General features: G+C 34.4%; 1 protein-coding gene, 1 long non-coding RNA gene and 1 pseudogene across 3 annotated transcripts; 2 read left to right on the forward strand and 1 right to left on the reverse strand.

The window, feature by feature from the left end:
• Positions 1 to 956: 956 nt before the first annotated feature.
• LOC107629856 (uncharacterized) lies at positions 957 to 1,783 on the reverse strand. The gene has a single exon (XM_016332792.3). The coding sequence runs from the start codon at positions 1,643 to 1,645 to the stop codon at positions 1,094 to 1,096; it is 552 nt and encodes a 183-aa protein (XP_016188278.1). The 5' UTR covers positions 1,646 to 1,783; the 3' UTR covers positions 957 to 1,093.
• Positions 1,784 to 12,746: 10,963 nt separating this feature from the next.
• LOC107632624 (putative serine/threonine-protein kinase At1g54610) lies at positions 12,747 to 21,894 on the forward strand (annotated as a pseudogene). The gene is made up of 8 exons (XR_015906989.1): positions 12,747 to 12,872; positions 13,451 to 13,949; positions 14,235 to 14,519; positions 14,708 to 15,022; positions 15,431 to 15,654; positions 16,694 to 16,794; positions 20,947 to 21,054; positions 21,604 to 21,894. The product of XR_015906989.1 is annotated as a putative serine/threonine-protein kinase At1g54610 (transcript).
• On the forward strand, positions 17,480 to 20,099 carry LOC148570037 (uncharacterized). The gene is made up of 4 exons (XR_015907374.1): positions 17,480 to 17,841; positions 17,984 to 18,030; positions 19,282 to 19,716; positions 19,835 to 20,099. It is a non-coding gene; the product is annotated as an uncharacterized LOC148570037 (long non-coding RNA).
• Positions 21,895 to 22,801: the final 907 nt, after the last annotated feature.

The raw sequence follows: 22,801 nt of genomic DNA on the forward strand, positions 1-22,801 counted from the left end.
CAAAGGTTGTTATCTGCTGAAGTTCAATGATTAATGTTGCCTTTCCTAAGAAATTTCTTCAACCAGAACTAGACCTGTAACTATAGTTATTTCGGAATAAATTTATACTTTTTATATTGAAATAATTTATACTTGACTTGAGACAAGATGATATCTCTGATGGCTAAATATGAAAGGTAGGGAACCACTTAATCCTTGCAATTTCAACAAGTATAAAATAAGATTAAAAGTATGGCCTAATCTTCACTCAACAGCCTAATTTGACTTGAATAGTCATCAAATAATTCTTTCATAAAAAATAAGATACCCAAAATTTTTTCATTTCTATGGATTCTAAGTTGCGGTTTTAAAAGATACAATTTACTAAAATAACAGAGACGGAACAATAACAACTGAATCACATCTCTTTTATCATGTTCTAAGTTCTAAACCGAACCACACATCATTCGAGTCTTTTTACCAATAATTTGACTAACTTGGCCTAACTAAGATTCCACGAAATGGTAGCTATCCATAAACATTACCAAGAGTCAAAATCGAGGTTTCTAGTTCGGCCGAGACTCACATGAAATTATGCAGTTGTCTTCGTGTAAAATTGACGGCTGAGAACAATTAGATATAATTTAGTCAAACGGTATTCAACTATTAATTTCACACGAAAACAACTGTGCTTTAGTTTTCACTCTCTAGTTAAAGATTAGAGTATTTGCAAATAACTAATTTCAGGTTGGTTCAGAATCAAGTATATAGAAACAATAAATAGCTCAATCTTGGTGACCAACACAACAACTAGCTTCTAAGTTTTGGAATTAATGAATCAACAAGATCATATACCAAGATAATTAAGCATATTTAGCACTTAATACATTTCAGTAACATTGTCAAAGTTTCCAACTTTTCTAATTCTAATCTAGTTCCCTACTCTATACCTTCCCAAAAAGGGAAAAAAAAGAACAAAAGCGAGAGAGAGAGAGAGAGAGAGATTAAGTCACTTTACCAAATGAACACCAACCTTCCATGATTTTGGACAACCCCAATCTACGAATCTTCATGATCAAACCCCAAAAATCACCAAATTGGAAGCCCCAAAATATCAATCAACAGCAGCAGAGGGTTGTCCATCATAATTATTCCTCCTAACCAAAGCAAAATACCCCAAAACAGCACAAACAGCAGCAACAAGATTCCCTTCCTTCAAAAGAATCTTAACCACAAACCCAAAAATCTCCCTTGTAATCTTCCTACCTTCAACAACCAAAGTTCTTTTCGGCTTACCGAAGAAAGCAAGGAGCACCACTATGGTTATCCATGTCACAAGAATCGCAGGTACCATCACAACCAAAGCTGCAACCATTGAAAGGATCCCGAAAACTGTGCCAAGAATCACTGAGGTGTAGATTGCTGGCCACCCAGATGAGGAAGAAGAAGATGATGATGAAGATTGAGCTTGGAGATTGTACCAAGAGAGCATGGATTTGAGAAAGTTCCATGAAGATGTTAAGAGGGTGCCATAAACAAGCAAGAAGAGACATGCCCATGTTCTTCTTTTGCTCATGATGTTGAGGAGGAAGATGTACGAGGAAGGTGGCTCCATGGATGAAGAATTTGGGGGTTGTTGTTGTTGTTCATCTTCTACTTTTGCCATAGACAAAACTCAGAGAAAGAACAGAACCAAACAGACAACTTTTCTTTTTCTTTTTTCTTTTTTTTTTTTTAAATAAAAAACCCCTTTTCCTTTCGTTATTCTTCTGTGGTTCTTTTCTGTGTCGCAATCTGGTCACTGCGCATGTCTGAATCTCCGGTTACCTTATACGTGTGTACTAAGATATTTTTAAGATTTAAGATTATCTATATATACACACATAGAATAGAATACAATAATAATATATCGATCCACACAAGAGTAAGTTTTATTTTTTGTTTTTACTATATTGTACCTTCGGCTTTTTTACCCAAATAAATTACAAAAGAAACCAATTTTACATGATTTCTCTTAACAAAAATCAAATACAAAAAATCCTTTCATTATATATATCGTTCTAAGGTAACTTTGTATCAAAGAATAAATACTACAAGAAAAATATTGAGTACTATTTAATTTATCATCAAATTAATCAAATAAATTTACTAGTAATTAGTTTATTATTAGATTTATTGTCGTCCTAGAATTGACAGTATTATTAGTGCCGAAAACTATATACCGGTAGATTTTTCATCGATATTTTCAATGAATTTAATGAGACTGAGTTAATGATTAATTCAACGGTAACTTGGACACCATTTCACGTGTTTAGACGTCAAATTACCGTTGGATTAATCAGACGGTAAATTCGACGGTAGTATTTTTAAATATTTTTTTGGCACAGTTAAACCACAAATAGTAGTTGAATTAGAACTCTTGTTAACAAAATTATTTGCAGAAATCTATTAGTAGAAATCAACAAATTATTTTATTAAAAATAAATGGTCTGAATACAATAAAATGTTACAGAAATAGAATATAACGAAGTAGACAAACAAAAAAAAAATTAAAACCCTAACCGTTACAGATCCCGATAATCGTCGTCGTCGTCGTCGCCCTGCTGAGGCGGCAGTGAAGGTGTTGACATAGGAGCCCCAGCAACAGCGTTACCGCTGGAACTAGCAATGCCGCTGCCTCCAGAGTGCATTTGCTGGTTGTACTGCTCCATTTGCTCTCATAACCGATCGAGCTGCTCCAGCTTCTCATCAGGTCCAAATTGATGGCAACGGCTCCTTCCATGCGTGCAAGAAGGTCGTTGTACCTTTGCTCAGACTACTCCGCTTGCTAGTGAAGCTCTTGCGTCAGCTTCTGCACCTCCTCCCTTAAGTCGACAACTTTATGGGGATCGGCAGGGCTGGTGGAAGAGGCAGAGGCAGAGAAAGCCACCAATGCGGAGGAGCGGAGGCCATTGGCGAAGAACGATCCCAACCCGAAGTGGTGATTCTTATGGGTTTCAGCGGCAGTCTCACGCCAAACCCTATCAGGATCTACCACTGAGGTCTCGGAGTCAGCTTCGTCGTCCCAACTAGGCGGCTGATTGCTAGGTCGCGGCCTCCAACCTCTGAGTGTACTCCTCTTGTGTAACACACGTCGTGCTTAGGATAACAGTTAAATAAATGACTTAAAACCAAATAAATTTGAAACTTAGGATTAATTTAAACTCACATAATAGGCCGTTGACCGCTCGTCAGCAAATTCCTCCTTGTTGGCCTTCAAAGTATGGATATACTTGAAGGTCTCCGCTAGTGTCGTCTCACGGTCCAATGACTTAGACTACAAATTAATATATCAACCAATAAAATAAATGAACAAATTAAACAACTAATTCAAGTAACTACTAAAATATTAAACAATGACAAAAAATCTACGAGTCTGCTCTTCGTCTTCATGAAGGTCGCCAACTCACCCGTATACTTCGACGACCTGGGCGAAGCCCTATTAATGACGTTCTTTAGACGGCGATGCTTGAACCCCTCATAATTAGCAAAATAAGTCTCCAGTTCCTTCTTGATGGTTGAACGGATCCACGATGTTAGGTGGTCGCACCCCCGACGAACGTCGCTCATCATCTGTTGAAGTCGTTTGTTTGCCCAGTGGTCGTATATCTTCCGAATCATGAGATAATGCTCCGCATCCTATATGAATCATGTGACCCACTTGACCTACCTCCTCTACCTATCGTCATGTCTGCACAGCGAATATATTACTAACAGTAATCGGGATATATTATTATTAACACAAATTCAAATCAATCTCAATCCATAGCATCAGTCAATACACAATTAAACAATTGATTCAAAGTTCACTAAAAAACTTATAAAAATTTTGATAGAGTCTCCCATAAAATTCGGATTTCTCCATCCTTCAAGGGTTCCATCACAATCAAATATCTATTAACCTTTCTCAACCATACCCACCATAATCCATTGAAAAACGAATGAGAGTCCTTTACTAAGATGATGAGACCCACATAGGTAAATACTTTCACGTTCCAAATGATTGTCTATTATCACCAAACAAATAGAAAACAGGTAAGTAGACAACACATGTATCACACCACAAGAAAGCATAATAGCAGATTAATGGTATGAGAACTCTATTAACAATAATAAACTACAAACTAAGACACACTAATTCCAAAAACTCTGGCCCATCTTACACTCTTCTTTCAAATTAGCACACCTTTACAACAATCCAAATCATAGTCCCCTCAAGAGGAGTATGCTTCCATGTATCTAAAGCTAATTACATTGATAGAATTATAAAGCATACACTACAAGACCAATAGCATCAAGAGTAGACATAAAATGTCCAAGAAATCTTTGCACTTCATATATTCTATGATTCTTTTCCTTTAAGTTTTCCAAATTGGCATTGCACAGCAATTACTGCTATTGCATGAAACTGAAGATACAATGCAACAGATACACATTCAAAATAGCAATTTTGTGGCCAGATTCCACATGTCAACATACATTGGAAGCAAAAATCACTCACAAATGTGATGAAGATGGAAAATTGTATGCAAAATTAATACAAAATTGATGCACTCAATTAGGAATTAACAAGCGACAATTTCAAAACAAGGATTAATCAAGTTATGTCCAGTCACAACAAGTAACAACGAAGCATAATATAGACAAGTCCAACAGCAAATTTTCAGCAAAAACGACCTTAACGCAGTGAATGAACGCAATCAAAATTATCCAAATAATTCTAATATCAAAATTCAACAAAATCAACAGTAAAATAGCGACTCATCAATACAGTCAAGAAATTTCCAAACAATTCAGGATGGTGAATCATCAAATAGCTCAATAATTCAACACTTTCCAGCAATCTTAGAGCCTAATCTAACCTATCCTAACCACCTAAGTCCACTAAATCAAAAAATTAAACTAGCTAAACTCTACTAACTAATTAATTAACTTGAAGTAACAGAATTTGAAAGAAACACAGTTCAAACAAAAAACCTTGAATGCATACCAAGTGAAAAATAGAGAACAGAGGTGGAGTTGCAGTGGTGGCAGAAGCGGAAGCGGCAGGGGTTTGCAGCAGCAGCGGCAGTGGCGTTTGTAGGAACGGCGGTGGCGGAGGTTGGCAGAGATGAGATATGAGAAGTGATGCGGAATTGCTTGATCCACAAACTAACAGACAAGTGCACTGGGTTGTACTAAGTAATACCTCAGGTGAGTGAGGGTCGATTCCGCGAGGATTGATGGACTGAGCAACAATAGTTGAATGATTCACTTAGTCAGGCAAGCAGAAAGTTGTATTTGAGAGTTATAAATCGCATTAAACAATGATTCAGAGAATAAAAAAACAAACAGTGGATTTGGTGTAGAATATATTAGAGAAGGCAGTTATGGTTTCAGAGTTATTTACTTTTCCGAATTAAGTTTTCTTACCAACTATTTTAATCATACAAGATTTATTTAATGGCAAATAGTCAGTGACTAAACCCTAATGTCTTAATGATTTAGTCTCCTCTAACCCAGTTAATCGCCAATGTCTTGGTCACTTAATTTCAATTAGAGGGTTAGGTTCAATTCTAGTTTATTGGCCACAAAAACCCTAATTACCCAGATATAAGATGATTATATGTCACATATCCCCTTAAGTCTCAGTAATTAGCAATTTAGGAGGAATTTACTTTCAAGCTAGTGCTCAAGCGAGATAACTCTGTCACGAATCACAAGAACGCATATAGAATAAGGGTTATTCTTTCGATCTACCCAGATTTATAAGACGAAGAACGAAAGTAATCCTTGAAACTTAATCAATACATTAATTAAAATAGAATAATAATAGTCTTAATCCATGAAAATAAATAGAGCTCCTAACCTTAATCAAGGATGTTTAGTGGCTCATGCTTTCGAGAGAAAACTAGGGTTCAGAAAATGTGAAAGTGTAGAAGAGAGAAGATCCCCCGATGGAGGAATCTTTTCTCTTTTATATGTAACCTAATTTGATTTCAAACTAAAATAAAATAATAAATTCTAAACCTAAAAGATTTTATTTGTAATTAAAAATAACTAAAATAAAATAAAATAGAACAATTAAAAGTTAAATCCAATTAAAGATGATCCATTAGTGAGAATGTGATCCGGATTGCTGGCGCTAAACGCCAGTTGCAGCGTTTAATGCCCTTGTGGGCAGGAAGCTCCCTTTCAATTCTGAGTTCCTAGAGCTAAATGCGGACAGCTTCCAATTCTTTTCTTTTCTTGCTCACAAACTCTGCGAAATTGATCCGAACTTCACCTGAAATAATTAAAACACCAAAACAACTCAAAGTAGCATCCAAAGAGGATTTTAACACTAAAATAGAATTAAACTCCATAAATTCTAACTTACAATAAACAGAAAATTGGGGAAAGATGCTCACGCATCACAACACCAAACTTGAACTATTGCTTGTCCTCAAGCAACTAAAAATAGTATAGGACTGAGAAGAGAAAATGCTTATGACTTGAGTGTTCATTTAAGCTCTTGTCCAATTACTGAGTGGGGTTGATGGCACTGTGATTCTGAATAGGTTTGGCATCTCACTATCCTTTGAAGCTCAGAAATATTGATATCCTTCAGAACTAGAACTCGGATGATATTATGGATTCTTTTCTTTCTTAAGCTCTAATTGATCCTTGAACACAGCTTTTTCTTTCTTTTCTTTTGGTGCTTTGCACCTTGAGCCTAGCCGTGACTCTAAGTATTTTTGTTTCAAGCTTAGCTTGAGACAAAAAATCACAAGCGCTTAACTAGAGAGCTCTTTGAAGTCTAATTTTTCTTTTAATTTCTTCCAGTCAGTGGTGCTCAGAGCCTTTGGCATACTCTATAATTGCACTTGGTCTCGACTCTTAGTGCTCTATCTTAAGAGTTACTTGACACATTCACACCACAAGCATATAGTTAGAAAAACAGCTCTTTGAGCTTTTAATCATGTTTGACTTTCCTAACCATTGATGTTCAGAGCCTTGGACCTTGCTTTTTATTTTTCTTTTTGCTGTTTGTTTTGCTTCAAGGACCAATGTCTTACTCAAGTTAGTGAATCCATAATACTTCTCTAACTTCCTGTACCTCAGGAATCAATATTTTTTTAACTTCAATATCAAATATGCACTGTTCAGTTCATACATTCAGAATCATAGATAATACCACCACATTAAGGTAACCAGAATAATTCATAATATATAACTCAAGTCTCATACATTTTACTACTTCTTTTCTTTTTTCTTTTAATTTTTCAAGTTCAGTGAGCAATACATGAGACATTTTTCAAAATAAACATAAAATATCAAAATAAATCACTAAACTAGAAAGCAATAAAATACTACTAATGATCATGCAAAAGCTTTAAAGAGAAAAACAGAAAATAAATAAAATAGCAGAAAATAAAACTCAACCACCTCAGTCCTGGTGGGTGCTACTCCCTCCTGGGAATCCTCTCCAGTGCTTCAGCTCATCCAAGTCTCTCTCCTGACTCTTCTACTCCTCCACTAGCTGAGTGGTCTTGATGCTCCAGCCTCAACTGATCAACAGAAGATATCAGCTCCCCAATAGATGTAGTCAGTTGATCCCAGCAATCACGAGGAGGAAAATAAAATTCCTGAGGCATATTAGGCTGCTTCTGCTGAGGAGGGAGAACTTGCTCTTGAAGTGGTGCTCACCCAAGGTCCTTGGTGTACTCCATACCCGTCTTAGTAATCGGTCAATCAACATCAATAGGGGTATATCCATCAATGCGGACTTGGGCGACCTCACACAGGCAGAAGATGAGGTGGGGGAAGGCCAATCTAGCAGAGGTGGAGGCCTTCGTTGCTATGCTGTATAACTCTTGAGGGATCACCCGATGCACCTCCACCTCATTACTGAGCATGATGCAGTGAATCATCACGACTCATTCAAGAATAACCTCGGACCAGTTACTCGTAGGAATGATGGAGCGCTGAATGAACTCCAACCATCCTCGAGCAACTGGCCTCAGATCGTGCCTGTCTAGCTGGTATGGCTAACCTCTAGCGTCCCTCCTCCATTGTGCTCCGGAGAGGCATATGTCAGTGAGAACCTGGTCTAGTCTCTGGTCAGTATTGACCCTCTGAGTGTAAAAGTGAGAGTCATCTCCGGATGGTGGTAGCTGTAGTATCTCTCTCACCCTCTCTGGACCAAACTCCATAATCTTTTCTCAGATCATAGTGTGCCAGTTCTTCGGGTCTGGGTTCACACCCTTGACATGCTTGTAAGTCACCTAAGCATTGGTGTAGAATTCTCTGACCATAAGCACACTCACATCAGTCACGGGGTTGCATAGAACTTGCCAACCCCTCCTTAGAATCTGTTCCCGGATCTCCGGGTATTCATCCGGCTGCAGATCAAAGCAGTCCTCCGGGATCACTTTCTTTTTTATCACAATTTCATTGAAGTGATCCTCGTGGGGCTTGGAAAAAAAACCGGATAAAATCTTATGGACCGGATGCAGGAGCCTTTTCCTTTTTCTTCCTTGAAGAGGATTTACCGATTTTGGGTGCCATGTATAGGATGATAGAAATCAAGAAACGGAGTGCCCCAACACTAAACTTAAATTTTTGCTTGTCTACGAGCAAAGTGAAATAGAAATAATGGAGCGAAAGAAGTAGTGGAAATGTAGAATGAAAGCAGATGTATGAAGGGAAAAGAAAGAGGAAGAGAGAAAGGGAGGGGGTTCGGTTTAAGAAGGGAGGCTTCGGTTTGAGGTAAAATAAGAAATTTATATAAGAAGAGAGGGGTGTAGCTTCGGTTAAGAAAGGGACTAGAAGAAAGGGGGAAGTTGAATATGTTGTGGTGAAAATGGAAGGAGGAAGGAAGTAAGTGAAAATGGTATGTGTGTGGTGAGGTAAAAGGATGAAAGAGTGGGGTTTATAAAGATGGGAATGGGGAGGGTCTATGATCACAATGGGTAAATAAGGAAGAGTTAGTGAATTGAAATTAAATAGGGGAGTGGGGAAGAGTGATTGACTGTTGGGGAATGGAAGGAGCGAGAGAGATAATGGGATTGATGGGATATGATAGGATGATGGGAGGTGTGGTTGGTGAATGTGGGATGGAATGGGGATGAAAATGTGGGTAGCAGGAGAGAGGGAGTGGGGGAGTGTGAATGGAACGATCAAATAGGGTGGGACCTATTGATTTTACCGTTCTCCACGTTTAACTCTATTTCTTCAAATTCAGCACTACATTGCTGGTGCTAAACGCCAGCTCCAGCGTTTAGTGCCCCAACGCTTGAATGCTCATGCCATTTTGGGCATTAAACGCCACCTCTGGTATTTAACGCTAGAATTGGCTTCTCTTCTTTTTTTTTTATCTTGAGGATGAGCCTTGGCGCTAAATGTCCAGTTGGAATTTAGCGCCTTATGAGGCATAGGTTGCCTTGAGAATTGTGCCCTCGTGGGTGTTAAACGCTCTCTCTGACATTTAACGCCAGCCTCTTCTTGCCAACCCAGAAGCTAAATGCCTAGCCTGGCGTTTAGTGCCCCAAACGACGCCAAACTCCCTTGTTTTGCGTGCTCCTCAGCGCTAAATACCTAGCCTGGCATTTAGCGCCAGAGCACCTGAATGGAAATCCCCTCTAGGGTGTTCTATTCTTCTTCCAGATTCTCTTGTTCCTATTCTAAACACTTTGCATGACCACAAACATCATAAAACCCAGGAAAAATATGAATAAAAATCATAAATAAATAAATAAAAATCAAGCTAAAATAAAAACCAAAGGATACTCAAGGTTGGGTTGCCTCCCAACAAGCGCTTCTTTACCGTCACTAGCTTGACAGTCAGCTCTGCTAAAGAGAGGGATGGTCATAGAGACTTAGCTCTTCACCTCTCATTGTGAATCGTTTTTCTGTGCTCTCATGGATTAACTTTATATGCTCAAGAAAGAGGATCATGTTCACTGTATGAGGCAAAATTGGACTTTTAGTGAATACCACCTTCATTCCTGGTGAGAAATCATCAATGGAGATCTTCTTGTTCTTCCAATCGTTGGGTACATTCTTCTTGGGACCTCTTCCCTCCTTGGTGGATGATACACACCCAATACCAAACTTAGGTTTGATGTCAGGGGGAATTGTATTGGTTCTCACCAAAGAAAGTTTGAGATGTGAACTCTGCTTTGCTTCAATCAAGGACCCTTGGAGACTTGGATTACTGGGCTCACTCCTCATGCAAGTACTTCTTTCACTAAAGTGATGTAAAGGTTTAAAAACCTTGAACACCAAGTAATCTTCATGCATCCTTAGAACCAATTCACCTTTTTTTACATCAATCAAAGCTCTCCCAGTGGCCAGGAATGGTCTTCCTACGATTATAGAGTCACTTTCATCCTCTCTCATGTCAAGGATCAAAAAATCTAAAAGGAGAAAAAGTTCTTCAACCTTGACCAAGACATTCTCCACTATTTCATGTGTCTGTTTCAGAGACTTGTCTGCCATTTGTAAGGCTATCCTTGTTGGTTGTGCCTCTTGAATTTGCAATTTCTTCATCACAGATAAGGGCATTAAATTAATGCTTGCACTAAGATCACATAGGGCTTTATCAAAGGTGATACTTCCGATAGTGCATAGAATCTGAAAGTTCTCTGGATCCGGCATTTTTCTTGGCAAATTTTTTGAATTATTACACTGCATTCCTTAGTCAGGACCACTGTTTTATCTCCCCTTAAGGTTCTCTTCTTAGAAAGTAAGCTTTTCATGAACTTAACACAGGGAGGCATTTGCTCCAGAACCTTAACAAAAGGAATACTGATTTGCAACTTTTTAAAAACTTTTAAGAACTGTGAGAATTGCTCGTCCTTGGTCTCCTTTTGGAGCTTCTGGACGTGTACTTTGGTACCCTCAGTCTTTTCTGGTTTCTCTGACCCTTCAGCAACCTGTACTTCCTCCTCTACCACTGGTTCACTTACTATTGTGATGGCCTTGTACTCTTCTCTTGGATTAGGCACTGTGTCAGTAGGAAGAGTGTTAGGGGGTCTCTCAGGTATTTGCTTACTCAACTGGCCTACTTGTATCTCCAAGTTTCGAAGTGAAGCTCTGGTCTCCTACATAAAATTGTGAGTATTCTTGGAGAGTTCTGCAACTGTAGAGGCTAAGTTAGGAGTGCTCTAAGATTGAGTGGGAACTTGTTGTGGCTGAGAGGCTTGAAATTGGCGATTATTGAAATTCTTCTGATTAAAACCGTTCTGAGAGTTATTGAAGTTTGATTACCTCTGAGATTGGTCTCTCCATCCAAAGTTAGGATGATTCTTCCATCCCTGATTAAATGTCTTCGAATAGGGATCATTATTAGGATTTCTGGAGGAGTTGCTGATGAAATTAACCTGTTTAGGAGTAAATTGGCCATAGTCATAAGTCTCACCTTGAGGGAAGCCACCACTCATATCATAAGAAGCATCTTGAGTACTGACGGCTGAGACTTGCATTCCACTCAAGTGTTGTGTAATAGCATTGATTTGCTGAGACATAGCATCCAATGTATCCAACTCCATGACTCCCTTCTTATCAGAGGTCCTCTCAGAAGAATATAAATACTGGTTGTTAGCAACCATTTCAATCAGTTCCATGGCCTCATCAGGAGTCTTTTTCATGTGGAGTGACCCTCCTGCAAAATTATCTAGAGACATCTTGGAAATCTTAGAGACTCCATCATAGAATATCTGCACTTGAATCTAGTTTGAGAACATATCAGGAGGACACGTCCTGGCATCTGCTTATACCTTTCCCAAGCTTCATAGAGAAACTCTCCCTCTTTCTGCCGGAAGGTCTGAACATCTGTCCTCAGCTTAATCAGCTTCTGAGGAGGAAAAAAACTTGGTCAGAAACCTGTTGACCACTTTATCCCAAGTGTCCAAGCTCTCCTTGCGCTGAGTGTCAATCCACTGTTTGCTCTATCCTTTACAACAAATGGGAAGAGAAGTAGCTTGTAGACATCAGGATTCACCCTATTAGTCTTCACAGTATCACAGATTTGCAGAAAATTAGAAATAAACAGCTTAATCATCTTCTACAGTTTTTATTACTCCTATACAGTACCAAATAGACCTAAGCCGGTACTGTCGACTAATCTATTGGTATGCATTTTTACACAATTTTTCGCAGGAAATTATATTTTTCCACTCAGAAAAATCTACTGAACTTAAATCTCACCACTAAATTTAAAAAAATATTTCTATATTTTCGAACCTATTCTGGACAATTAAATTATTATTATATTCTAACTAAGCATTTTACTTAAAAATCCGGTTCTTACAGGTTCATCTAAATAAATAAGTTATTTTTTTACAATACCCAAAATATAATATTTTTAAGAATATAATTTTAAACGAATACCTACTAATTATTTATAATTTAGAACTAAATATTTTTAAAAAATCATTTTGACTTTCTAAAATAATAATTTTAGGATAACCATTAATTTTTTTGTTATTTATTGAAATTCAAAATTTTTATTAAACCAATAATCTATTATCTTGATTATTTTCATGAAAGTTTATTGTTAGACATTTATTAGTTAATTAACTATTAATTTGTTAAAAAAAGGAACAATATAAACGATTTGCTAGTTAGTCAAAAAGATTAAATGCAATTAAAAATGCGTTTAATGTGACCCTTACATTATATTTATCTTCCCAACAAAATTTGGTGACCTGCTTTGAAGTTTGAACTTTGAACATAGACTCAACATCAATCGTTCTTTGTTAGAACGAAAACATTGTAGATGAAGTCATCACTCTCACTCATTTACTCAGACCAAAGCACCACTCATTCTAGAGAGAAAAAAGTGCTTTCTTTTGATTGAGTATAGACATAGCTGATAAAAGTCATATAAGGTTGTTGTTTTATGCTTCATCATCAAATTCTTTTTCTCTTTTCTCTCTTTATTATTTTAATTTTTTCAAATACAAATTTTTCAACTTTAATTCACACCTATTATTTATGCTTCTGATACCAATACTGATACTGATACCATCCTTAAACCACATCTTAATCCTAATTCTAAGTTCCTACCATCCAAGGTATCTTTTTTATTCATTAATTGGTTTTCAATTTTTGATTTTCTAATTTGATGGCCAATTTTTTTTGGGTGTTGTCGTTGCTATCTAATATTTTTTTTCTTTATTAAATTTTACTTTTTTCTTTATGAAAAGTATTATCCTTTATGGTAATTAACTATTACTGGCGTGGTGTGTGAGTTTTGAATTATATGTTTGATTTAATTGAGTCAAATTAAAATCTTCAATTAGACTCCAAAATTGTAGGATTTTTGGATTTGTGATTTATGGTATGTGTTGTGATGGAAAAAGTGTTTGTATACCCATAAGAAAAAAGTTCTAACTTTGATTTTATCTAGAATAAAATTAAAATATTAATTTATTTAATTTGTGACTTCATATTTTTTGGTTTGCAGTTGGAAAATGATGGAGTATTAGTTGGTGGATGTTAATCCTAGTTATTATTTTATCAATTTTATATATAGACTTTGTTATTGTAACATGGGTTGTACATGTTCAAAGAGTTCGACCATAGAAGACTGTAGGGAATGGATCACAAACAAATTATCATGTTGCACCAGAACATTAGACCTAAATATTTCACATTTGAATTCCTCGAAGAGGGTTGGGGGTGTTCGGGTTACAGATAAGTCACTGGATGATTATGATGTGAAAGTTTCATCAATTGATAAGGAAGACAATAATTCAATTCAGCCATATGATGATCAAACTGGGAAGAAGATAGAGAAACCTGAATTAATTATTATTGAACATCCTGCTATTGGAAGGATTCCAAAGGCTGGAGAGGCAGAGCAAGTTTCAGCAGGATGGCCGGATTGGCTTTCTTCTGTTGCTGGTGAAGCTATTAAAGGATGGATTCCAAGGAGCGCAAATACTTTTGAAAGGTTACATAAAGTAAGATGCTAATTCCCTTTTTTTTTTGCTTTTTCCGTCTATGTTGGCATTATGATTCAACTATTAAGTAATTCTTAATGCTATTTTATGAAGGTTCTTACAAAGCATTTTTTAATTCTACCATGATAAAGAGACCCTTCTTTTTCTATTATGGTTAAAATGTTATTGGTTTTGTAAATTGTATACTTTGAATCTTACGAAATAAATTATACATTAATGCTTTTATCATTGATGATATTAGTCTATGGCACTGAATGAATCTTTTAATGACATTCTATTATGCAGATTGGGCAAGGAACTTATAGTACTGTTTATAAGGCACGTGATGTAACTAATCAAAAGATTGTTGCACTGAAGAAGGTATATTTTGACAGTTTTAACCATGAGAGCATTAAGTTTATGGCAAGGAAAATCCTTATTCTGCGTAGGCTCAACCATCGAAACATAATAAAGTTGGACAGCTTGATAACATCACAAACATCCCACAGCTTATACCTTGTTTTTGAGTATATGGAATATGATCTTAAAGGACTTGCATCAAATCCAGCCATTAAATTCTCTGAATCACAGGTAGTCATGTTTTTTTTTTTTCGTTCTGTCTTCTATTTTACTTAAAATTGAGATCCTTATGTATACGTGTATTGAATAACATAGGAAGGAACATAGGAAGTATTATCCTTTTTCAAAGCTTTGATTATTGACTATATTTCTATATCACTTTTGATAGAAAAACTTCTAACAATACTTTTTTGTGTCAGCTAAAATGCTACATGCAATAACTTTTTAGTGGATTGGATCATTGCCATAGTCATGGTGTCCTCCATCGTGATATAAAAGGATCAAATATTCTCATTGACAATAATAATGTCTTAAAGATTGCAGATTTTGGTTTGACAAGTTTTTTTGACCCCCATCATAGTGTTTCATTGACAAGCCGTGTTGTAACTCTTTGGTATAGACCACCAGAACTTTTACTTGGAGAAAATCATTATGGGGTTGCTGTGGATTTGTGGAGCACTGGTTGTATATTAGAACTATATAGTGGCAAACCTATATTGCCAGGAAAAATAGAGGTGTAATGTTCTAGTGTCCATCATTTGGTTATTATGATTGTTCCATTAGCACATTTATCTTTGTTAATAGTTAATACGATATCTTTATATTTTGTGGCATGCCTACCAATTTCAGAAACTAATATCTATTAAAATTGCATATACATACAGTTTTAAAATGACCAATAGAACTACCAAGAAAAAGCATTTTCCTAGTGTTGTTACATTATGAAATCGATCTTATTTAATTAAAATGAATTACTTTAACCCTCTTTGAAATATTAGTGAACTCTACTTTCTTACGTACAACCCTAGCTTTTAAATTCATATTTACTATTGTTGGCTGTGAGTCCTAATTTTAAGTACAACGTTATTGACTTATTGATGGTATATAAGAGGTAACTAAAGGTTAGTACTTCTTTCATGTAGGTTGAGCAGATACATCGGATTTTTAAACTTTGTGGTTCCCCATCTGATGATTATTGGCTAAAATTGTCGTTGCCACTTTCAATGGTATTCAAGTCTCCACACCATTATAGGAGATGTATTGCAAACACATTTAAGGATTATGTGCTGCTGTGAAGCTCATAGAGACTCTACTATCTATTGATCCAACACATCGAGGGACAGTTGCCGCTGCTCTCAGAAGTGAGGTATGAGGGTTTCTCTTTTTAGCAAGTAATTTATCTAATATAATTTATCTAGCTTCATCATTCTCTTCTCTAATCTAAGTGGTATTTAGAGGATCATTTACTTAATCTTTATAACATGCATGATGAGAAATTCATGGTGTTTCCTGTCATCATCTTATTCATATCACAAAACTTTACTATAACTAGTAAGCCAATGAATTTTGTAAAAAATGTATTCAATCACTCAATGCTATTGTGTTGTTTGATAAATAATTTAACTTAAGGTTCTCCAGTATACATAGAGAAATTGGTGTTTTTTATGCTCATTTAACTCATAAATGCTTGTTTTTAGAATTTTCAACAGCTGTGCAAGAACATTTGCCCTGGCATAAAAGAATTTCTTGATAATAAAAATATCCAAATGACATTCATTTGATGAGATATTTGACGGATATGTAGAGACATCTTCATAATTCTACATGTAGTTTCTGCCATAATTTCTTGTTAAACAATAAATACAATGAAAATTAGTTAATGAAAAATTTCAATTGAATTTTAATTTGAGTGTTCTTTATATGTGTTTTATGTCATCCTATCCGTTGTGGATCATGCATGCTACACCTAGAAGAGTAATGATAACTTTGTCATCCTTTAAACAATGTACTATTCTCAATTTGTTTTTATAAGGTATCTTTTATTTTTTTTTTAAATTTTTTATGTGTTTAAATAGCACTTTTTTGTTATGGTGTACAAGAAGCGATACCCACAGTAGCCAGTACTTACCGAGGCTTAATTTGTACAAATAAACATAACCTATATATATATATATATATATATATATATATATATATATATATATATATATATATATATATATATATATTATGAATAATTATTATTTTTTCATTTAGTACTTCACAAAATAATAATAGTTGAAAGTACTAAATGAGAAAATAATAATTGGTATTCACACTTTTGAGTTATATGTAATATTGTTTGAACCTTTTTGTATTAGAGGTATGTGATTCTTTGTTTTAAAAAATTTTCTATTTACTGACAGTTCTTTATATTAGAACCTCTGCCTTGTGATCTATCAAGCTTATCAAAATATCCTCCCAACAAAGAAATCAACGCCAAATTGCAAGATGAAGCAAACAAAAGGTACTTGAATAGTTGATTTTCTCAAAATTGAGACAAAAACGGTGAATTTTTGTTATCCTTTTATTTTATTAGTGTTTTATATTATTAGCTATATTTCACCCCCTAATAAAGTTCTTGGATTATAATAACTATTAGTAGTAATTCTTTTATTCCAGCACTATGTATACTCTCTTCTTTTTTTTTTTTTTTTACATTTTATAATACATGGTAGATTTTTTCTTTTGCTTTCTCTATAACTACTAGTATGAAATTTCACCTCTTAACATAAACAATTATTTGTTAATTAAGTTGATCTCTTATTTATTGTTAACTTGAATGTTAAACCTCTTCTATGAACAAAAGAATTATTGATAGGATTTTGCATGTACTTGTAGCAAAAATGATAATCCCTCCTTCTTTCCTAGTCTTGCTGCTCACTGATATAAGAATTTAAACTTTGTAGTTATTTAATTTTTGAATTAATCTCATGAATAGACTTTCTCCAATGCTTAAACTATTAGGAGAAGATTAATAAATGACTTTGGTGGCTTCTTAAATATATTATTTTATATCGTAGCTAGTTAACCTAAATAATTTTACAAATGCAACCACAATTGTATACTTCGAATTAGGGGTGTTCAAAAAATAACCAAAATGTGGTTAACCGATTAAAAAATCATAACCACGTTTTGGTTAACCAGTTTAATAAAACAATTTAAAAACCATATCCATATTTTTTAAAATTGGTTAACCAAAACCAAAACCAAATTAAAACTAAAACCTAAATCAAAACCTAATTTCAAATTCACTCTTCGTCTTCGATACTTCGACAAAACCCAATTCTCCAGTCCGCCGCCGTCAACAGTTCTCCTCCTCCACCTCTCGCCGGAGCTCGCTGGTGGCTCGTCGGACCTCTACCTCTTCGAGTCTTCACTTTGATTCGCGACTCTATCTCTCTGCCTCGACCTCCCATTCGCAACTCTGTCTTCACTTTGATTCGCCTGAGTAACTCTCTTTTTCGGTTCTCTTCTTCTTTCGTCGGTGGCTCGCCGGAGCTCATCAATTGAGGTAAACCCCCTCCTTGCCCTTGGTTCTGAGTTCTGAGTTGGATTTGTTATCTGGGTTTTTTCTATTTTATTGATTTGTTCTGTTTTGTTTCTTCATTAGTATACTTCTGACTTCTTCATTCTAATGGATTGAAAATGTGCAGATTTTAAATCTCTCACTATTGAACTCTTCATTTCAATGGATCCTACTGTAAGTTTCTTCTTCATTGTGGTTCACTTTTTGATTTGTTAAAACTTAATTAATTTGTATGAATTGAATGGAGAATTGTTGTTCTAATTATCTGTCTCATTGAATGGAGAATTGTTGTTCTGGCTGCTGCATTATGCTGTGTTTCTGCACCATTAAACTATAAATTGAATGGAGAATTATTGTTCTAATTATCTGTCTCATCATGCATTATTCACTCTATTGCAACTTTACAGCTGCAAATTTTTTCACTGGGCAACAATTTTTATTCTAATCTTAGAAGCATAATAACTAAACTTTTAGCATTCATTTCACAGAACTTGGAATATAATGGTCTTTTCTAATAACAGAGAAAATATTGTATAGAAAGTAGAACTAATGAACTCAAGTTCTTTCAGATATACTAATTTCTTAATCTAAAGTTAATTAGCTCAAAATTCCAACAAATTTTCCATCAGCTTGTATAAAAAATAATTTGTGATCAGGTTAAGATTTTCATTACTAAATTTTCATCATTTTAGTTTGGTGGGAGACTTTGACACCTTTTGCTAATGGTCTAGTATTCTAGAAAGTTGAATTCCTGCTGGGTATGATAAGCTACACTTCTATTCATGGGGAAAACACTTGATATGCTTTCATTTTTTATCCATTCCTTTTAATATGCTTTCATTTTTAAATATAAATAGGTATTAATCCTTATTGATTAGGTCAGCTATTAGAACATGATTAGGTCAGCTATTAGATTTTAATCCTTATAGGAACAATACATGTTACTTCTGTTTTGCTTAATAATGATATACTTTGGATGTGCTTCTAGCAATTGTTTTAGGAATAAGGATCAGTATTTGTATGCTTAAATCAGTTACTTTGTTGTAATTAAAAGTTCTAATACAAAGTGAAGATAAAACAATTTCCTATTCTTTTATCTTTTTTTATGCGATCATTCTCAATAATTAGTTATATATAAAATCTATCGAAAGCAAAAGCAAGTAATTTTGGTTCCAGACCTCTGTTTTGACTGTTGTTAAACTCTATAGTTATATTTAATTGTGTTGGTTCTGTTTTATCTATGGAAAAAAGGCAACAGAGAATGCATTTTTATTCATTTTTCAAATTATTTTATTTGGAGAGATACTTCATTGTATTTTGGTGTGATTTATGACTAATATTTAATTTGTTTAGAGAACAAAAAGTGTCTGATTGTGATTTATGACTAATATTCTTGTCTTCATTCACTTTATAATTTATATCAAGGTGCAGAAGAAGGAAACCAAGATGATACCCTCTCCCAACCGAGTGCAAGTGATAAAGCCAAAGACATTTATGATATGGGGTTATATCACCGATCAACCGATCGCAAATCCAATCTTAAATCTGAGCTTGATCGTTATTTGAATGAAGACTGTGAGCCAGATGATAAGCCTTTGGATATTCTAGGATGGTGGAAGGTTAACTCGAATCGGTTTTCCATCCTAGCAAATATGGCACGGGACATATTGGCTATACCAGTTTCAACAGTGGCTTCTGAGTCTGCTTTTAGTATGGGGGGAAGAATCATTGATCAATATCGTAGCTCATTGACTCCTAAGATGGTAGAAGCTCTTGTATGTACCGAAGATTAGCTTAAAGGAGACTTTTTCTCTTGTCTTGCACCTGAGAATTTCGAAGAGCTTGAAAAGGTCGAGCAAGGTAAATTGAATATTAAATGTTTCTTAAATATATCATATGATTTACTTAGAAAATGTTTTAGTTTAACTTATAATTATAATTTTTTAAAATTTATAATTATAGTTTTTTGTGTGTGCAGATTTGATTTTATCAGAGGACATTACTTGTTCAGTGGGTCCAGGTTCAATTGCGCTTGAGGATGACTAGAAAGTCTTGATTGTTTGTTTTATAAGTGGTGAAGAGATTAGACTTACTAAGTTAATTGTTGATGGCGGTAGCTTTTCCTAGATGAGAATTTTGGGTTCTTTTCTTTGATGCTCATTCTTTGCTACTTCTTTTAGTCTTGCAATGTATGATAAACTTGTCAAAAATTTATGTCCACTAATCTATGATGTTATACACCTTGTCTTGTCCACATTTCCAGCTGTAATTCCTGAATTTAGGTATTGTTCGCATTTTCTTTTGTGTATGCACTTTGTGCAAGTTGACCCAGAAATGATTTTCATCATTAATCATGATAGATTAAACAGAAAATGCTCTTGGGACCATTTTTTTTCTTTTATCACCCTATTAGCCTGCTTTACCAACTATTTTTCTACCCAATATTTAATCTTCACTTCCATTATCTTTAGTAGGTGTATGTGATAAGTATTGCCACCAAAAGTTTAGAAAAGTAATTATAATTTATAATGGAAGAAATTTTATTATTTACAAATGTTACTTGTATTATTTAGAAAGAAAAAAAAAATTAATTTTTAGATTAAAAAAACAATTTAAAAGAAAAAAGGTAAAAAATTTGGGTTTTTATATGTAAAAAAAATTAATTTTGTATAAAAATTGGTTTTTGGGTGTAAAAACCAATTTTTTGGTATAAAAACCAATTTTTTTTATATAAAAACCGGTTTTCAGTGTTCAAACCAATTTTTTGATAGAAAAATCGGTTTTTCTATATAAAAACCGGTTAATTTTTCAAAACTGGTTTTTACTGAATTTTACTAACCGGTTAATAACCGGTTTTATCATATGAAACCAATTTGATTAATTCACCAATACTATATTTTTGGTTAACCAAAAAACTAGTTTGGTTTTTGGATTAACCAAACCATGAACACCCCTACTTCGAATAATTCAATTGCTAGTCATACTTTTTGAGTCACTTGATCAATTCATTTTTAAAAAGGGATGCCTTGTTACATAAGTCTATTATTGATAATATAACTAATACATATCCATTTTTTAATATCTTTTCAGACAGTGTTATGTTGAAGGTAGGGAGAAAAAAATGACTCAAAAGTTAGACAAGTATCAAGGATACATGTCACATCAAAAGATAAAGTTGGTTCAAGAATATCAATACAGGTAATTCAAAAAAAGATTCAATTTTTATTGTAATACTGTTTATTAGATACCTTTTGAATCATAAAAATATTGTATAGTGTAGTAATTAAGAAATTAGGAAAAAGAAGAGGTTATCATTCTTTGGACTTTTTATTGATTCAGTTAGCAAATTTGTAGATAGGAAATAAATCATTGTGAAATATAAAGAAATTTATTTGTTTGATATTCAATTATTTACTTGATATTATTATTAAAGTCAACGAAATTATTTACCTTATACTTTTTCTCCTGAGATATTTGTAACACATGCTAATTGTGTTATGATTGCAATTAACTTTTTAGTCATATGGCACCTATTCTTATTTAATTTTGAGATGTAAAAAAGAGATAATATATGAGCACAAAAAAGGATGTAGATTTGTATGACTATTGTTGGTTGCTTATTTCATATATAACATTTTATTAACCCATTGATATGATTTGCAACAATAATTTTTGTTACACTACTTTTGTAGTTATTTTTTCGTTGTCTCTTTTTTGTCTCTCAGTTGATTATATTATTTGATGCAGCAAGTACAATGATATTCATTTACAAAGAACCGAAGTGAAGTCTCCAACTCTCATAGAGAATATGTGTCTAAACAACTAGTTTACCCACCCAAACATTCAAAAGATGCCAAAGAAACATGAAACAATCTTTTTGGGCATATCTATTGGAGGCCTTTGCATATAAGTCCATTGGTTCCTATCAATTCTGGTTGGGTAACAGATGGAAATAACATTAATGATGAGCTTCTTATTTCACATAAAATAGACCATATGAAACTATCTAGACTAATAGCATCTAAGACTCAAATCTAAAGTTTGGGAAGGAAAACTAGTTCGCTCACAAAAACGTACTACAGATCTCAACCACATCTAAAATAGAAAGGGCATACTAAAAAGTCAACACTAGTTAATTTCTTTTTTTAGTTGTTATTTTTTTCCTTCTTTATTTCTTGTTTTTTCTCTGTGTTATTAATTCTAAGTATTTGGAAATGACTTTTTAAAGGGTCTCATTTTATAATTTGTAACCAATTAATGATTACTATTTAAGCACAACCACATATGATATGGTATGTCAATGTTAGAATATAATTAGGATCAATTAGTATTATTTAGTATATCTGAATATTTATTATAGGAGATTACGTCTTTATTATTACGATTCTCTTAGTATCTATAAATACCCTTTCATATTGTATCATTCCAAACAACTTGAATAGACAACTTAAATACACTCAATAATACACAAATCCTTCCTCCAGTTTAGTCTCTTGTTTCTAACATGGTATCAGAGCCATGGTATCCTCCTTGAAGATGATAGGTTGTTTTCCTTGTGGTGAAATCACCGTAGTTTTTGTATTTTTTTTCTATGCCATTCTTCTTTCCCTTTTGTCACTCCTTTGATGCTTTTTCACATCACCGACTAGCCTATTTTCTCTGTTTTGTGTTTTTTTGAGTCAAATGATCAAACACCATTGTCATATGCTGCTTACCTATTCTCATGAAGAAATCATATAGTTTTTGCTCTCTTTCGGCAGTTCCGTCTGTGTTCTCTCGTGGCAGTTCCGTTTGCATTCTCTCGTGGCAGTTCCGTCTGTGTTCTCTCGTGGCAGTTCCGTCTGCGTTCTCTCGTAGCAGTTCCGTCTGTGTTCTCTCGTGGCAGTTCCGTCTGCATTTTTTCGTGGCAGTTCTGTCTGCGTTTCGTCTGTATTTCCTTGTGGTA

The sequence above is a fragment of the Arachis ipaensis genome, chromosome B3 (genome assembly GCF_059453495.1).
Source record: "Arachis ipaensis isolate K30076 ecotype BB chromosome B3, ASM5945349v1, whole genome shotgun sequence".
Taxonomy (NCBI): Eukaryota; Viridiplantae; Streptophyta; class Magnoliopsida; order Fabales; family Fabaceae; genus Arachis; species Arachis ipaensis.